Source organism: Sardina pilchardus, chromosome 9 (assembly GCF_963854185.1).
Source record: "Sardina pilchardus chromosome 9, fSarPil1.1, whole genome shotgun sequence".
Lineage (NCBI taxonomy): Eukaryota > Metazoa > Chordata > Actinopteri > Clupeiformes > Clupeidae > Sardina > Sardina pilchardus.
Genome location: NC_085002.1, coordinates 8,966,617 through 8,983,537, shown reverse-complemented (window position 1 = coordinate 8,983,537; position 16,921 = coordinate 8,966,617). Strand labels below are relative to the sequence as shown.

At 45.7% G+C, this 16,921-nt stretch overlaps 1 protein-coding gene across 2 annotated transcripts in view; it reads right to left on the bottom strand.

Annotated features, from left to right (window-relative positions):
* The window catches only part of necab3 (N-terminal EF-hand calcium binding protein 3), a 32,376-nt gene extending 16,204 nt beyond the window's left edge, over positions 1–16,172 (bottom strand). For both annotated transcript variants that reach the window (XM_062545019.1, XM_062545020.1), the window contains exons 1-3: positions 15,905–16,172; positions 6,447–6,471; positions 76–184 (exon numbers count right to left, since the gene is read on the bottom strand). In XM_062545019.1, coding sequence (XP_062401003.1) covers positions 76–184; positions 6,447–6,471; positions 15,905–16,030 — 260 coding nt within the window. In that variant the 5' untranslated portion in view covers positions 16,031–16,172. The remainder of the gene's footprint in view (positions 1–75; positions 185–6,446; positions 6,472–15,904) is intronic.
* Positions 16,173–16,921: the final 749 nt, after the last annotated feature.

Here is a 16,921-nt window from a genome sequence, read left to right as displayed (position 1 = left end):
AGGCCTCGCACAAACATGAAAGCAGAATTGCGTATGTGGCTGAGGCAGAAACTGGATGAAGGATGAGCCACATACTTGCTCTTTCTCCCATCGATGGAGAAGAACAGCTCCTGCAGCTCATCAGTAGTTAGGATCCCATCAGAGAAGTAGGCCTTGAACTCCTCAAAGGAGAGCTTGCCATCATCTGAAAAAAAATGATAAGAGAGGTCAGTGGAGACAGACACACATACACACACTCAAACACTCTCTCTTTCTCTTTCTCTCTCTCTCTCTCCCACACACACACACACACACACACACACAAACATATCCAAACACCTCTTGGCGCACACACACACACACACACACACACACACACACTCAAACACTCTCTCTCTCTCTCTCACACACACACACACACACACACACACACACAGAGAGACACACACAGACACAAAGGCACAAACACATCCAAACACCTCTTGACAGCTAATACCGTTGAGTGATACGGCTCAGAGAATCTGGCACAACAATCCAGCCCCCAGCTACAGGAGCGGCTCCTGCAGGTGAACAGTGGGGAGGCCAGTGTGGGAGTGAGGTGCCACTGCCTGTCTGTATGAACACTGATGGCGATCATCGAGGCTATTACCGGGACGCTCGACGCGCGGGGCAACAAAGCGCACGAGTGGCTCGTGCCATCCAACGCTGTCACTCAAAGCTGCGCCCACACTCTGACGGGCGCGTGACGGATGTCGCCGATATGAGCAGGGCCACGTGACAGAAGAGACTCTGCTGAGAAAACTGCGATGCCCTTGTCTGCGTAGATCCTGCACAGCTTGCCATGGGGCCATCAAGTCACCTGTCCGGCCGCACCGGCGCTTGAGTAACAGATGATCCACGGGGGACTATTACGCCTGGATCACGTCCAAGCGCTTGATGGATGTCCGAGGAGTCTAATCGGCTGATGAGCGATGTTCGACCATCATGGCCACTCTGACTCCAGGACCGAGGCTCAGGACGCCCCAAGGTCTGAATAGGTGCCTCCAGTAGGCACCGGTGAGTTGGAAAAGAGGCCGCTCACAGCAAGGCTGCACTGCACGGCGGCACAGCCAAGCAGCTGCTCTGTGTATTAGATCAGCGGTGATTTATGGGATAATAACTAGTTGCTTTGACACTCCAAGCTGGGCAGGGAAAACACTATTAAATAAAACGCTAAGCTTCAGAATAAGTGAGTGGAGGGATTGTTTCACTTCCAATGTTTATTTACTTTTTTCCCCCTATTTTCTATGGCTATTTTACTTGTGTATATTATTATTATTATTATTATTACAGTGTAAGAGAGGGAGAGCCTGTTTGAGGGTAAATATATGACTGTACTGCATACGTAGTGTGGGTAGCAGGCTATGGGACTATGGGCTGATGGGGTTTCATAAAAATGACACTTCTTTGATTAACTCACTAAAGGTGTCATAAGCGCTTTCAGTGAAGCCAATTGCCATATATTTGTCAAGCAGCTCATTTCCCTTTGCCTGAAGGTCTGATCTCCAGTTAGCCTCATTGATCGGTGGCATACGGATGAAAACCGGAGACAGCGTGTTCCTGCTTTTTGGGGCCGACATAAAAGGTGAACGTGTCTGGCAAAATCGTCAAGGACCAAGGCTTTCGCCACCCAGCCAGTCAAATTCAAATGGTGCAGGAGGATGAGGAACAATAGCCGTGCTGCCACACGTCGGAGCCGTGTCCAAAAACCCAGACCCAGCTCAATTATTTCAAGGGCACATTTCACGGCCATCTGCTGTGCTTTGCTCTGCGGCTGCTCAGAATCCATAACACAATGGAACACGTCCTCCGACGTGTGAAAGTCTCAGCCAATGTCACTTGACAGAAAGTAACAAGAAAGTATATGAATGCTTTGGGGGTTTTTTTGAAGAGACCAAAATGTGATGGCAAAAGCTATCATCCATATCCAAACACAAAGATTTCTCACATCTTATTCCAGGGACAAATGTTGCAGGCAAGTCTACTTTTATGCCTATAAGGATGAATACTTCGGACTGTGAAGGACACATAATTTACCACCTTGATATTGTAGTGCACAGTATGTGTTATGAACAATCTGATGTATAGGCGTTACACACTCCTTTGAGACTGCAGCTGTGCAGCCATGTTCAGCATCTTTGCTCACTCAGCTGACAGTTCTAGGCTAGAAACACAGTAACACTGCACCATGACAGAGAAACCCAGGGAGAAAGAAAGACTCCCAGAGAAAAAAAAAGAAATAGCTTAAGAGACATAAAGAAGAAAGATGGCACATGGCCAGACTCATGCATTATTGCTTGGAGATGAGAGATGCTGTGCTGTATAGTGCTCCTGCAAAACACACAGATACAGCACTCAGCGTGCGTCCACAGCGAGCAGGTGGGGCTCTCTGGGGCTCTCTCTGCGCCTCTGCCTGCAACCGGGGAGCTCCTGCGAGCAGCTTCAGCATCCTGGAGCCTCCCAGGCAGCGCCGTGCTCTCCTATCTGGCCGAGGCATCCTCTTTGTCCTCTACACAGAGACTCTTTCCTTTCCCCCGGAGCGCTTGTTTTCATTACTACTGTACCTCCACGTCTCTTTAGCGAGTGTGTGCAGAACGTCAGTGAGAAGTCAGTTCAGAACATAACAAGCGTGTTACAAACAATTACACTGCTGTGGGCGTTGTGATTTTTGTTGCTGTTGATACAGTATGTGATATAGGGGAGCCAGAAGTAGCAAATGCACTCAACAGCAGCATCACCCCGTTTGTGGCAGTACAGTAAAAATGTGTGCTGGGCTTTATTTTGTGGGGGATTTATTTACTCAACCTTCAGGTGGATTGAGAGAGGATGTACCGAGTGTCCCGGGCGGTTCGGATCAATAGCCCTGCTGTCCCCTACAAACCGACCGGGGAATGGAAGGCTAATTGGAAATAGTAAATTGGAAAAGAAGGGTGATGGAGGCTCGTTATCGAGCGTACAGAGAGACCCTCGTCTGCCCAGGTAAACAGAGGGGTCAGGTCCCAATTTAGTGTCACGTAAGGTAAACGCAGGACCCTTTATTTGTCCAATGCGTCAGCCGACCGAAACCAGAACGGTGCAGCTGAAACAGCCTCGCATCAAATCCCGGCCCATCCATTATTAAGATGACTTCAATCCTGCTGCCACGTGCAGTCCCGTGTCCCGCGGATCCCTCTCGCTGTCAGCGCCGCGCTCATTTGCACTCTCCTCCCTTTTTCATCAGCCTCCGCTAAAACGTAATCCTTTCCTGTCCTTCCATGGCCCCTTCTCTCTCTCTCTCTTTCTCTCCCTCCCTCTCTCTCTCTCTCCATCTCTCTCTCTCTCTCTCTCTCTCCCCTATTCCCTTTCTCATATCTTCAGCAGATGTGCCTGTACCTGTTCTCTCCTTCTGCCGGTGTCCTTTTGTTTACCACACCACCCCACCCCCCTTATCGTCTTTCTTCTCCTTGTTCCTTCTCTCCTCAATTCTTACCCTATTGCCTGCATCATCCATCTCAGCCTTTCATCTCTCTCTCTCTCTCTCCTCCATGTCCCCAGGCTGCCCCCCTCAGCCATCCTCCTCATCCTCTTCTCTCTCCAAAACCTACTCTGCCCTATGCCCTCCATCACAAGGTTTTCTCCTCTAATCTCTGTTTTTACCTCCCTGCCTTGTTTTCCCCCCTTTCTTTCCCGACAGACTCCATCTTGAGCTCTGCTCTGCGACCAGCAGTCAGGTCACATTAGCTCTTGTGTGCCAAGCGGTGGTCTGTGTTGTTTGCCAGCATCGCGGTGGAAGTGGTGGAAAAACAGGAGGAGAGCTGCGATTTGAAAATTCACAAGATTTCAGAAGCAAATGAATGCTAAGCAAGCCAAGGAGAGATGAAGAAGAATCTGAGCAGTCGAAGTGTGAGTTGTTGAACCAGAATATTGTTTCTAATTCCCATGTCAGTTCTTTACATCTCTAAGCCGGTATCTATCTCTCCCACTCCCTCCCTCTCTCTTTCTCCCTCATATTCTCCCTCCCTCTCTCTTTCTCTCTCATACACGCTCTCTCCCTCTCTCTCTCAGCCATGGTGACAGCTCCTGTATTTTTGGAAATGCCCTCTGAGCACTAGCAGGAGCTGACATCCATGGGGGGGGGTGGGGGTGGGGGGGCTCCTGGCTTTGGCTTGACATGCGTTTGTCATCTGATTGGCCACTACTGCCGGGCTAGGACTGACCTTCTTTCTGGTGAACACTACGTTACGCAACACCAGCTGGAGGTGACTGGGTGACATCCCTCGAGGAGCCCATCTCAGAGGAGAGGACTCGTTGCTTTACTCAAGGGCTCTCCAACCATGGAGTGAGAGAGAGAGAGAGAGAGAGACAGAGAGAGAGAGAGAGAGAAATAGAGAGAGAGAGCACAGCGTAGGGTGCCCACCATTTCGGATCACGGCGCTCCACTGTTGCAGCCAAAATGACTGTGTGGCAATGGCACACTCCTACATAGGAATGCGTGGGCTCATTATAAAGGAGAAGCCACTTGCCACATGGTTTCCCATCCGTTGCACTGTGACAGATTTGCATAATGTAGCCTTAGCCCCCATGCAGCCTTCTCACATTTCAAGATTAAACGTGCAAGTCTCACACACACACACACACACACACACACACACACACACACACACACACACACACACAAACATTCTCTCACACTCTCTCACACCATCACACCAAGGAATCTGATGGGCTTGCCTCAAATAAAGCCAATATGCATTTTCACAGTGGACCTTCTAAAGCAGATGCATTCAGAGAGGCTACATGAAGGTCTGTCAGTCCCTCCGTCCCTCTCTCACTTGTACCACAGTTAAAGACAGACTTACTGGAGCCTTCTGAGAGGCTTTTCACTTTTCAGGTTTTATAACACCCACACCCACACCCACATACCACACACACACACACACACACACACACACACACGCACACACACATAAACACACACACGCACGCACACACAAACACACACACACACACCCGCACACACACACACACACACACAGTACCGCTGGGCAAAACAATCTCACATGGGGACACAGCTACAACAGCTCCAGACAGCAAGTGCAGCATGTTGGCAATATAAACCATAAACTTCAGAATTTTCTTCCCTCTCATTTCTCCCTGCCGATGCTCTACTTAGCGACCGTGCTCCACTTTTGCCGCACTGACTTATAGACCACAATCTCTCCCGCGCTGCCCAAACATCGTCTGATCTGATCATTAGCCCATGCATACAGTACAGCCCTGAAACACACATTCAGGGTGCATTAATATCCTATGACCACTGGCGATGACGCACGCTCCCTCCGAATTGCTTGTTACACATCGCAGCCCTTGAAATCAGTCAGCATGAGACAGAGATGCTGAACGATAATTTCCATTTAGAGTGACTGATTACGACCTCCGCAAGGACACAATCAGCCCTGCCACGACTGTCCACTCAGCCCTGATTGGTCTGGACAACACATCATTTTCTCTGCCAATCGGCCGTTTGCTTTACAACAAGAGTGGTGAAGTACGACATGAAGTATGGCTGAGTTTCACTGCATATAGCTACATCAAAGACTCACAGACAAACAACACACGTGGAAAAACATGTGAAGTCAGAGAGCAGCTGTGGTGTGTCAGTGTGTGTGTGTGTGTGTGTGTGTGTGTGTGCTTGCATGTGTGTGTGTGGGGGGGGGGTATTATTTATTCTATATGGTTGCATTGCAAATGCACAACTTGAAAGACATCTATTTTTATGCTGTACATTTTTAGGCTCGGTGAAGATCACTGGCCACCATTGTCAATTCCCATGTTGATTAGCAAGGCCCCCATCATGTAGTGACACAGCATCTCACATTGTTAGTCCTGTCAACTAAATTCTGTGAAAGTGGGTCATGATTTGTTCTCTGAGAATCCCTAGGGACATCTGTTGTGCTTACACTGAGGCATTTGGAGACATAAGATGGCTGCAAGGCAGATCAGCAACTTGACGAAATGGTAGTCGACTAATTAGCCTGATTCGATTGATTTAAATTTTTAATATTGACGCTGGTGTGCACTCGTCCAGAAACACCTTAAATGAACACCTTTGAGGAACACTGCTTGTTACACAGGAGCAAATAAAAGGGGAGAAATGCCACATAAAATAAAAACCTGTCTGTTCAAATGAACCGCCCACACACACACTCACTCCTTGCCTTTTGAGCAGCGTGTCCTGGTGACATTCTGAACAGTACTATATGCGTGAACGTGACATTTAAAAAAACACAACTTCTGAAAGAAGGACACTTGAGTTAGTGGTAAAAATTGAAACAATGAACTGTTCCTGTCGGGCATAACTCAAAACGCTAATGCATTGTGCTTCTGACAAGAAAATAGCTTTCCACAAGCCATAACAAAAAAATGAAGAAATGTGTAAATGTGCTCACCATTTTTATCAGCACGCCGAAAGATCTGAAAGAAAAAGCAAAGCAAAAACCATCATTGCACTGCTCATTGGCCCTACTCTATATTCTACTGTATATACTTAATATTCTATATTAAGGATATGTAAATGAAGTACAGTCTGTGTGGACTATAGCCATGAATAAGCATGTAATGTTAAAATGTGCTCTTTTGTCAAATCTAAGTTCATGACTGCACTGTTATCAAAATTCTATTGCTTAAAGACAACAATTTATCAAGAAATTATGTGATATAGCAGCACCACTGACCTCAAATATGAGACACACATAGACAGACAGACACACGCATGCAGTGTCTCTCTCACTGTTCTACACAGATACAGACACAGTAATCCCTATGGCTAAAAGTAATTGTAGAGATACTGTCAAGGACAGTGAATGATTCAAGCCTGCTGTTGAGCTGTAGAGACTGAATTCGATGCTGACCATAGCCATAACCAAAGGTTTGCTCTGACTTCCTGTTTTTTGTCAGTCTTGTTTGTTTAATGAATTCTCTGGTGTGGTTATGACGTTATGACGTGCATGATAAGTCAGCAATCAAAATGTCATGATGAGTCAACTATGAAATCCAACAGATATGTATTGACAATGGGGGGATTATGGCATCATCTTTAAATGTTGGCTGCAAAAGAAACCTTCTTTTACAATAACTTCACGAACAAAGTGGGTCGGTGATAACTTAGCAGTATTTTCTTAACTTTTCTGTGTTCGGGCAAAATTGGGTCAAAAATGACTCCTTTACTATATCTTGATACTGTTAGTGACCTAGCCAGGAAAGTCTCTATTTTTCCTTGAAGCCTGATATGGACATGTATGCTTGAAATGAGACTAATTCATTATTTATATATATATATATTGATTTGCATTAACACTTGCATATTTTGTACACTAATTTTGAGTGTAATCTAAAATCCATTACAGTTTAAATGCTGAATGTTATGAAAAACGTCTTAATGCAGAAAGTTGGATATATAAGAGCTGGCTAAATAAGAGCCAAATTTGGCAGCAATTGGATAAAAGGAACCCTCAAAAATCAACTTTGAACCAAAAATGCTCCTAACCATTGCCAATGTATTCCTACTGAAATTAAAATACTGCACAATACTATGGAATGCTAATTCTTACAATAGAACCAATATTAATATCTCTTTTTTACACGTTTTAGAGCTGATCATAATAATCAATAGCATCACAGCAAAAGGGTTCTTATCCCTACTGTACATATAGGCTACAGGTACCTCCCACATTGAGAAACATTTAAGATAGAGTGCACCTTATTTTGACCTTTGACCTCTTTTATAGCACACCACACTATTTTCTGGTATCATGCATGTCTTGGAGGCCTTTTAAAACTCTTACAGATAATTTCAATCGTTTTCAATGCAGAGGACAAGCATTTGCATCAACAGTATATGATATTTGCATCGGCAGACTGGAAAGAGTTGATGTTGCAATATACTGTATGTGGCTTGTGGCTTTACTTTTTTTTTATTTTAGTGGTCTTGAAATGTTATAGGCTACTTACATCTACAGATTTTTAACAGAAGCCTATGTATAATAAATGTGTGATGCCTGTGTGCACATATCATGATTATGACCTTTGCTTTGCATAACATACAGTACATACACACATTACATAAATATTTTATACCCCCAACATTTTCTTTACATTGAGGTAGTTATAGCTGCCAGTGGCTTGGTTATAGAGGCTTGGATATACAGACTTTCCTTGGGTGATAAGCCAACTCATCTAATTCATCATTAACAATGTGTTTTAAAGGTCATCCCTGCTACCCAGGGAGACTTCTATTCTGATGTCACCATGGCAGGTGTTCAAACAGTAGGACACCCAGGTCCCACTGACTCTATTCTGCAAGAGCAATACTGAACGGCAGAGAGAGAGAGGAAGAGAGAGAGAGAGAGAGATCAGCCAAGTTTAAAAATAGATAGAAAAGCTGAGTTGTTCCATATGCCCTCTACATTACGCAAATCTGATTGAAAGGAAGCAGCTGTGGAACATTTAACAGACTGTAATCCCATTGATTAAGCCTTTTTAACTTCAAAAGCATCCACCTGGTCACAATGCGAGATCTCCTCAAGACTAAGATGATCCATCTTACAAGACAAAGATGGAGAAGCAGTGGAGGGAAAACCTCATCCATAAATAGAGGCATGATTCATCATGCTTAAACAACCTTCCTGGGGATAATCCTGAACAGGAGCACAGAACTCTGAAACAAAATGTTGCTGTTGTTTGTCCAATTAAATTGATGACCTAAGAGTACACTATCTCTCTCCTCTTCTGCTGTGAGGGTCAGTCATCCATTTTCCTCCATCCCTAGGGCAATGACAATCAATTATCCATTTTTAAACCTCATTTGATAGTGTTATGCTGCAGTGCATGTCAATAAGCCTGAGTGTCTATATCACACCCTCTACGAGAAGGCAGACATGAGAAGAAGTGATTGTTCAGTTGGCCGTGCCAATATTATTATAAATCATGAAGAGACCACAACGTGTGTATCCAGTTGGTATCGGTGTCCCTTTTATTAAGTGACCCCCCCTTCCAGTCCCCAGGTTACATAACAAAGGTTCCCCCTCAGTAACCATAACACTACATCCCCCTTTCTGACTAGGTGATGCTGTTCATGAGAAGACAGAATAAACATAAAATTCTTACTGATGGAGATACTGATACTAAGAATCTTAACAAAAAGTTATTCACTTCATCTGACTGTTTTACCTTAAATCATTACTCAAACATAAACCATTTAAATTGCATTAAATTCCATCTATCTCATTTAAGTAACCTTTTCACTGAAAATGCTCATAACCTACTGCTTATAACCAGTATTGGGTAACATCTATTACAAATGTCAAAATGTATGACCGTAACAGTTAACATTCTTTAACTCATTTTGTAAACCCATAAATCTCAAATAAAGTTTCAGGTTAAACTGTTAACTCATTCAACCTTAACAAGTGATTACATAAACACTTTTCAACAGATATCTTCATTTCTTTTTTTTTTTCTTTTCAAACCTCCAGTCTATTTGCAAACATAGTCCTTCAGGTACACTGGAGGTGCCCTCACTCTGGTGGCTACACTTCTTCCTGTGGGAAGTGTCTGCTGACCGGAATCACTCCCGGCTGCTGGTGAGGCAGGCGTGTGCGCGCCAGCTGGTGCATCTTCTCCCTGTGTCTCTGGCTGTAGGATGGTGGGAGATGGTGGCGCTGTAGGGGTGCGTGAGAGATGGTACCTGTTCCGTCGCAGCGTGCCCCTCGGTGTCTCGACTATGTAGGACCGTGGCTTGCCTGCATGAGACACCACAGTGCCCCTCTCCAGGATGTCTTTGACCCAGACATGGTCACCTTCCTGCAGTACCGGCATGTCGTGTGCTCTGTGACGACGATCGTAGTTCTCCTTCTGTTTCTTTTTGTACCTGAGTTCGTTTTTTCTCAGATTGTCCATGTCAGTCCAGCCTGGTTCAAGCTGGGATGGGATGACAGGGACAGGCGTTCTGATTTTTCTCCCCATGAGGAGCTCGGCTGGACTGTGTCCATTGGCAAGAGGAGCAGCACGGTAGGCCATGAGAGCAAGGTAAGGATCCCTCGCTTTCTTTAGAAGTGCTTTGATTGTTCTTACGGCCCGCTCCGCCTCGCCATTGCTCTGAGGGAAGTGGGGACTAGACGTCACGTGGTCGAAGCCCCACTCCTGTGCGAATCTCCTGAAGTGCTCAGAGTTAAATTGCGGCCCGTTATCGCTGCGGACCACGTCTGCTATGCCATGACGAGCGAAAATGGATTTGAAGTGCTCGATCACGGCCTCAGATGTGGTGTGTGTAAGTTTGGCAACTTCAAAAAATCTTGAAAAATAATCAACAACGACTAAGTAATGTTTGTTACTATCAGTCTGAAACAGGTCTGCACCTACAGTAGACCATGGTCTTACCGGAAAGTCTGTGGGTTGCAGCGTTTCTCTGAAGTTGACTCTCTCACGGATGCATGTGTCGCACTCCTCAACCATTTTTGTCAGTGCTTTGTTGAGGCCTGGCCACCAAACTGACTGCTTAGCCCTCTCCCTACATTTTGTGAGTCCCAGGTGGCCCTCGTGCAGTTTCTGTAGTATGTCATCTCTAAGTGACGCTGGGATTACTATTCTACAGCCGTAGAGTAGCAGACCGTTGTGAACTGTCAGCTCACCTGAGTAAGGCAGATAGGCCTGGAATGCTGGCTGGATGGAGAATTTATTCGGCCAGCCCTCCTGGCAGTATGTTTTCAGTGTGTGGAGAAGAGTGTCTTTGTCTTGATGTGCCTGAATTTCTTTCAGTCTCTTTTCTGTTGCAGGCAGGTTTGCAATCACAGAGTTCACATACAAATTCACCTCTTCCTCCTGCAGTCCATCAGCTGTGCTACGGACTGGTGCTCTGGATAGCACATCGGCGGTGGCAATGCTCTTGCCTGGCACATGTGAGATGGTGTAAGAGAATCTCATGAGCCGCATACGCAGGCGTTGTATGCGGGGTGGCAGTTCGTCCAGACTCTTTGAGCCTAGCAAGGGGACTAATGGTTTGTGATCAGTCTCTACATGGAATTCTTTTCCAATCAGGAACTCGGCGAACCTCTCGCAGGCCCACGTCGTAGCCAAGGCTTCCTTTTCAATTTGAGCGTACCGCTGCTCGGTGTTGCTCAGCGCTCTTGAAGCGTACGCTACTGGCTTCCAGTCTGATCCTGCTTTTCGCTGTAGAAGTACGGCCCCCATGCCGTAGGACGATGAATCTGCTGAGACGAGTGTCTCTGCATTTGGGTCATATAGGGCGAGACCCGGTGGTGTTGTCAGCTCTTCTTTGATTTTGTCAAAGGCTTGTTGCTGTTGGGGCCCCCAGGCCCACATGTTGGATTTCCTCAACAGGTCTCGTAGAGGACGCGTCTTCTCGGCTAGATGAGGCAGGAATTTACCTAGGTGATTGGTCATCCCCAGGAAGCGCCTGACCTCACTGACGTTGCTGGGCTCTGTCATGGCTTTGACAGCGCTCACCTTGTCGGGGTCGGCGCTGACCCCAGTGGCCTCAATGACTTGCCCCAGGAACTTTATCCTGCTCTTTGAGAACTCACACTTGTCATTGAGAGTCACTCCAGCCTCCTGCAGTCGTGTCAATGCCTTCCTCAGCCTGTCGTCGTGCTCGGTCTGCGTCGCTCCCCAGATGAGCACGTCGTCCATCTGGCACAGAACCCCTTCCAGTCCTTCCAGGATGCGCGACATGCGCTTTTGGAAGTGTTCTGGGGCAGACGAGATTCCGAAACACATGCGATTGTAGCAATACCGCCCATACGGTGTGATGAACGTGGTGAGGAGAGAGGAGTCTTTGGAGAGTGGAATCTGCCAGAATCCTGATTTGGCATCAAGTTTTGAGAAAACCTTGGCGCCTGCCAGCTGTCCTAATGTGTGCTCGACGGACGGCAAGGGATGCTTCTCCCTCATCACTGACTTGTTAAGCTCTGTGAGGTCTGTGCAGATTCTGACCTTTCCTGTGCTCTTGGGCACCACGACCATAGGTGCACACCATGCTGTTGGCTCCTCCACCTTCGATATCACTCCTTGCTGCTCCATACAACTCAGCTCCTCCTTGACCTTTGGCATGAGAGGGAGCGATATGCGGCGTGGTGTGGAGAGGGAAAAAGGCTTTGCACCCGGCTTGAGTACAATGGTGTACTCCCCCTCCATTTTACCTAGCCCTGAAAAGAGCTTTGGAAACTCACTTTTCACAGTCTCTGTGCTGTCTAGGCTGATGTTGTTCACTCTGGCGACCAGCTGTAGCGACATGGCAGCTGATCCGCTGAGAAGTGGTGTGCGCAGTCCTTCCACGACGTACACCTCCTCGCGTGTGCTGTGCTTGCTGTTGCTGATGGTAGCTGTGAATTTTCCTTTCAGCTTTAACGGTAACCCTCCTGGTCCGTAGAGGATCTTTTTTGCTTTGGCCAGCTTGCTGAACTGACCCTGGACGTACAATTGTTCTGGAACTGCTGTAACGTCCGCTCCAGTGTCTATTTTAAACACTGTTTTGTGACTGTCCACTTTCACTTCAGTGATCCATGGATTGGCCCCTGTGCTCTCGGACACAGAGCCTAGGAACGCGACATCCTCATCGCTGTTCTCATCGTACTCAGCCACTGCTGCAACATTCACTGCTTGTCTCTTTTTTGTTTTGCACACTCGAGCGTAATGCCCTTCCTTTTTACATTGGTTGCACACAGCGTCTCTCGCTGGACATTGTTGTGGATGATGCCCGCGAGTGTCTCCACATCTCATGCACTGTGCATTTTTCCCTGACCGTGCCCGGTCTTCTGAAATGGCGGTTTAGTCATTTGTTGCTTCTTCCTGAAGCCCGTGGCGCAGGCACCGCGCGCTTGCACACTGTCCACCTGCGTGTTGCATGCATCTGCTTTAAAGTTCGTATTCAGCATTGCAAGCTGCTTTTTGACACTTTCGCTTTGGCGTGCCTTATCAATCGCACTGTCCATTGTTAATTTAGAGTCCAATTGCAAATGCTCTGACAACTTTTTGTCTCTCAGTCCCACAACAAGACGATCTCTCACCATTTCGTCGTGCAGAACACCGTAGCCACAGTGCTCTGCTAGGCAATGCAATGCAGTGTAAAAACTGTCTACAGACTCGCCAACTTCTTGAATTCGCATGTTGAATCGCGCTCTTTCAATTATCACATTCCTGCGAGCAGTGAAATGTCCGTCCAGTTTATCAATAACTGTGTCGTACTTTATTGAGTCGGCTGGCGTTAGGTGCAGGGAAAGTAAAACATCCTCTGCTTCTTCCCCCATCGAATATATCAATGCATTCACCTGATTCACCTCATCTTCTTCCTCGAGTCCAGAAGCGATGCGGAATCTTTCGAATCTTTTGATCCATTTCGTCCACTCTTCGGGCTTGAACGTGAACTTCTCCGGTGGAGATACTCGGTAGTTAGCCATGCCGCCGCCGTTTCGGGTATGCTAACGCTTAGCACAGACTTGATCTCGTCGTAGCGATCGACTCGCGTTCAAACTTAAGATCACTCAGCACGCTCTACCTCTCTAAAACACTGGTACACTAAACTTATTAAACATTATAAACGTCCGACTTGACTTCTGACACCATGTTCAGTTGGCCGTGCCAATATTATTATAAATCATGAAGAGACCACAACGTGTGTATCCAGTTGGTATCGGTGTCCCTTTTATTAAGTGACCCCCCCTTCCAGTCCCCAGGTTACATAACAAAGGTTCCCCCTCAGTAACCATAACACTACAGTGATCACAAATACACTACCTGCATTATTCAGGGTCATATATTATTCCATCTACTGAGGATGTATTTCTGGAGAGAGGGGCATGAATAAGGCATCGGCCACCACAAAATGACCCCATTCATCAGGCCCTGGAATGAGGATGCCAATCAACCACATGCGAGGTACACAACTGTCTTTGGTTATATCTCTTCAAAGCCTGAGTCATATGTTAAGCTGTGTTGAGCTGTCAGCCAAGTGTAGGAGTTGTTCTTGTAAAACCGCATGAACTCGCATCAGTGTTTTTTGATCTTGCGATGATCAAGCCTACCAGCCAACTGTCGGCAGAAGCCTAAAAGCTAAGACACAGTTTGCTTCCAGCATTGATTTCCCATTCTTCTCCTGCAGGACAACCCCAGTGGCCCAGAGTGGCTTTTAAAACCACATCTGTGGGGTACCTGAGCCTGGCCTAGTGTGGTTGGGGTTAAGATGAAATTGTCAGCGGACAAGTGCACATTTCTGTGTGTGTGTGTGTGTGTGTGTGTGTGTGTGTGTGTGTGTGTGTGTGTGTGTGTGTGTGTGTGTGAATACATTCGTGCGTGTGTGCATATGTACGTGCGTGCGTGCGTGTGTGCATATACGTGTGTGTGTGTGTGTGTGTGTGTACGTGTGTGAGAGGGACACTGCTGTGTGTGTGTGTGTGTATAATGTTCATGCATGCGTGTGCATATGTACATGTGTGTGTGTGAGTGTATGTGTGTGTATGTATACGTATGTGTGCCTATGTGCGTGTGTGTGTGTGTGTGTGTGTGTGTGTGTATGCATGCGTGCGTGTGTATGTGTGTATATGTACGTGTACGCGTGTGTGTGTGTGTGTGTGTGTGTGTGTGTATGCATGCGTGCGTGTGTATGTGTGTATATGTACGTGCACGTGTGTGTGTGTGTGTGTGTGGCAATACCCCTGCTGAACAGGCTCCAACAGAGGCTCATTCCACCCCAGGTGGTATAAGCATTCTTCTGCAAAGACACTAGCCCCACACATCCCTAGGGTAAATGCAGAGGCATATAGCAAGATGCATCCCCCCTTCAGAATGCCAGGCACTCCAAAAATCCATAATCTGAGTGATCACAATCGCATTACAGTCTTTATAAGCCACTGCCAACACAGCTAGTACAAACCAGTAGCCTACAGCTGTGCAGGTCTGAGACACCATGTCCACCAGCCCACACTAGTACGCTAATTATTCCTTCTTTTATTTACAGAGGTTCCCAGTCCCTGCATTGTCTTTAGAGTGAGACTGTAATTCATGCCTTACACCACCTTGTGATTCCCATAGTTGAGTCTCCTCTTGCAACAATAACAGTATAATCCATCACAGGGATAGACTATAAAATGCAGGTATTCGAGAGAGAGAGAGATTCGATAAAAACAAATTTACACAGAGCATCAGCATTTTTGCAATTCCAAGCGACAATAAAAATCTCCAAAGGATTCGCCTGGTCTCTGCCTTATGCCCCATTGAATTAGGCTACAGGGTGACCTCAAATTCTTGAGAGGTCACACATAAAGCATGAAGGCCTTGTTATCATTGATTGGTCTGCTGAAACTCTCTTATATGCAATACTGTAAACAAGCAGTCCACAACAACCTTGTTAACAAAAAAAAAAAAATCTAAGCAATTTCACCATAATTTTAGTGAGAACATGCTTTCCTAAATAATGACCAACAATGTTAATCTAAAACGCACATCAGCTAATGCAGTTGATGGAAGATATTTGTGAAATTAGCATATTCAATTAAACTCAATTTAATTCATGCAACACCGATGAACTTAATTTAACTATTTGCAAATAATAAATTGATAGCTTGGACTATTGTGTCACTGTAATGTTGTTTTTAACGATTAAATTGGACCGAAGGTCAACAGCAAAAAAGAAATGCTATCATTGGTGGTATTGCTTGTCTGAAATTGGAAACACAGCCCATTAGCTATAGAATAAATGCTGCTACGTATTCGTAATGTTTTGGCATGTGGGTAGCTGATGCACCTGGACTGAACTGGCCAGATAAGCAGCCGGCAAATGCATTAACATGTATTTAGCTTTAGATATATCCCTATCTAAGAGTCATTAGATACTTACATCGTGAAAAATAGAAAGTCCGTGTACAGGGTTTTGGGTTTGCTGCTGCTGCTGCTGCTTGGCGAGAAGATGTTGCCGTTTCGCCGACTGGAGACACATTGTAATCATTTCCGTGCAAGCCAACATTTTTTTTCCCTCCAAGTGCTCTGTATTAAACACTGATAAAGATGTTTTTCCCGCTACTTATGTAGGCTATGTAAGTCAACTGAAGGTTCTGATAAATAAAATGGCAAGAAGATGACAGAAAGGCAGTCAAGCTGGAACGGGTCTCTCCTTTGACTGGTGCTGATGCTGAGGAACTTTCAGCGGATGGTAACTCCACCTTCCTCTAATCTGATTGGTCGTATTTCATTTGAGCATATTTCGCGTAGAAACCAACCTCTTTAAGCATTTTCCTTCATTCAATGTGAAAATCAACGAAATATCTTTTACATTTAGAAATGTGACTTTTTCAAAATGATTAGATGTAGGCCTACCCTTTAGAATCTCAAAGCGGTTGCATCAATGTCTTAAAGCAACTAAGTCGGCTATGCTTTTAAATCTGGTCCCTTGAACAGAAGTAGCCTACATATCCTAATCACTAAATGGACGGTGTAGACTAAATTTGATGACATTATTTTGAAAATCACAAGTGTAAGACTTTAAGCCGTAGACCTAAATGAAGAAGCAGTGCCCTATCGCCATCTGGTGGTGCAAAAGGTTTTGGTCTTTTTTGTGGTTTTGACAGACCAGGCAAAAGTTGTAATAAGCAAGGTTTAGTCTACCTAAGATTATTATTTTTCTCAGGTCGCCTTTGTGCATCTCTCAGAACAGAAATAAAATAGAAATCAGCATGAAAATTCTCAAAACTAGGAGTTCAATCTCTGCATCATCTTGTATGTAGGCCTACTATATCATAAAAGCAATGTCAGTGAACTCCGGTCCTTAGGGGTTCAGTCCTTTGAAGTGGCCTATTCATGGGTTTCATCAGGTCCCTTTCCACAGGTGGGTTAATCAAGCACCATGCAGTCTGCATTC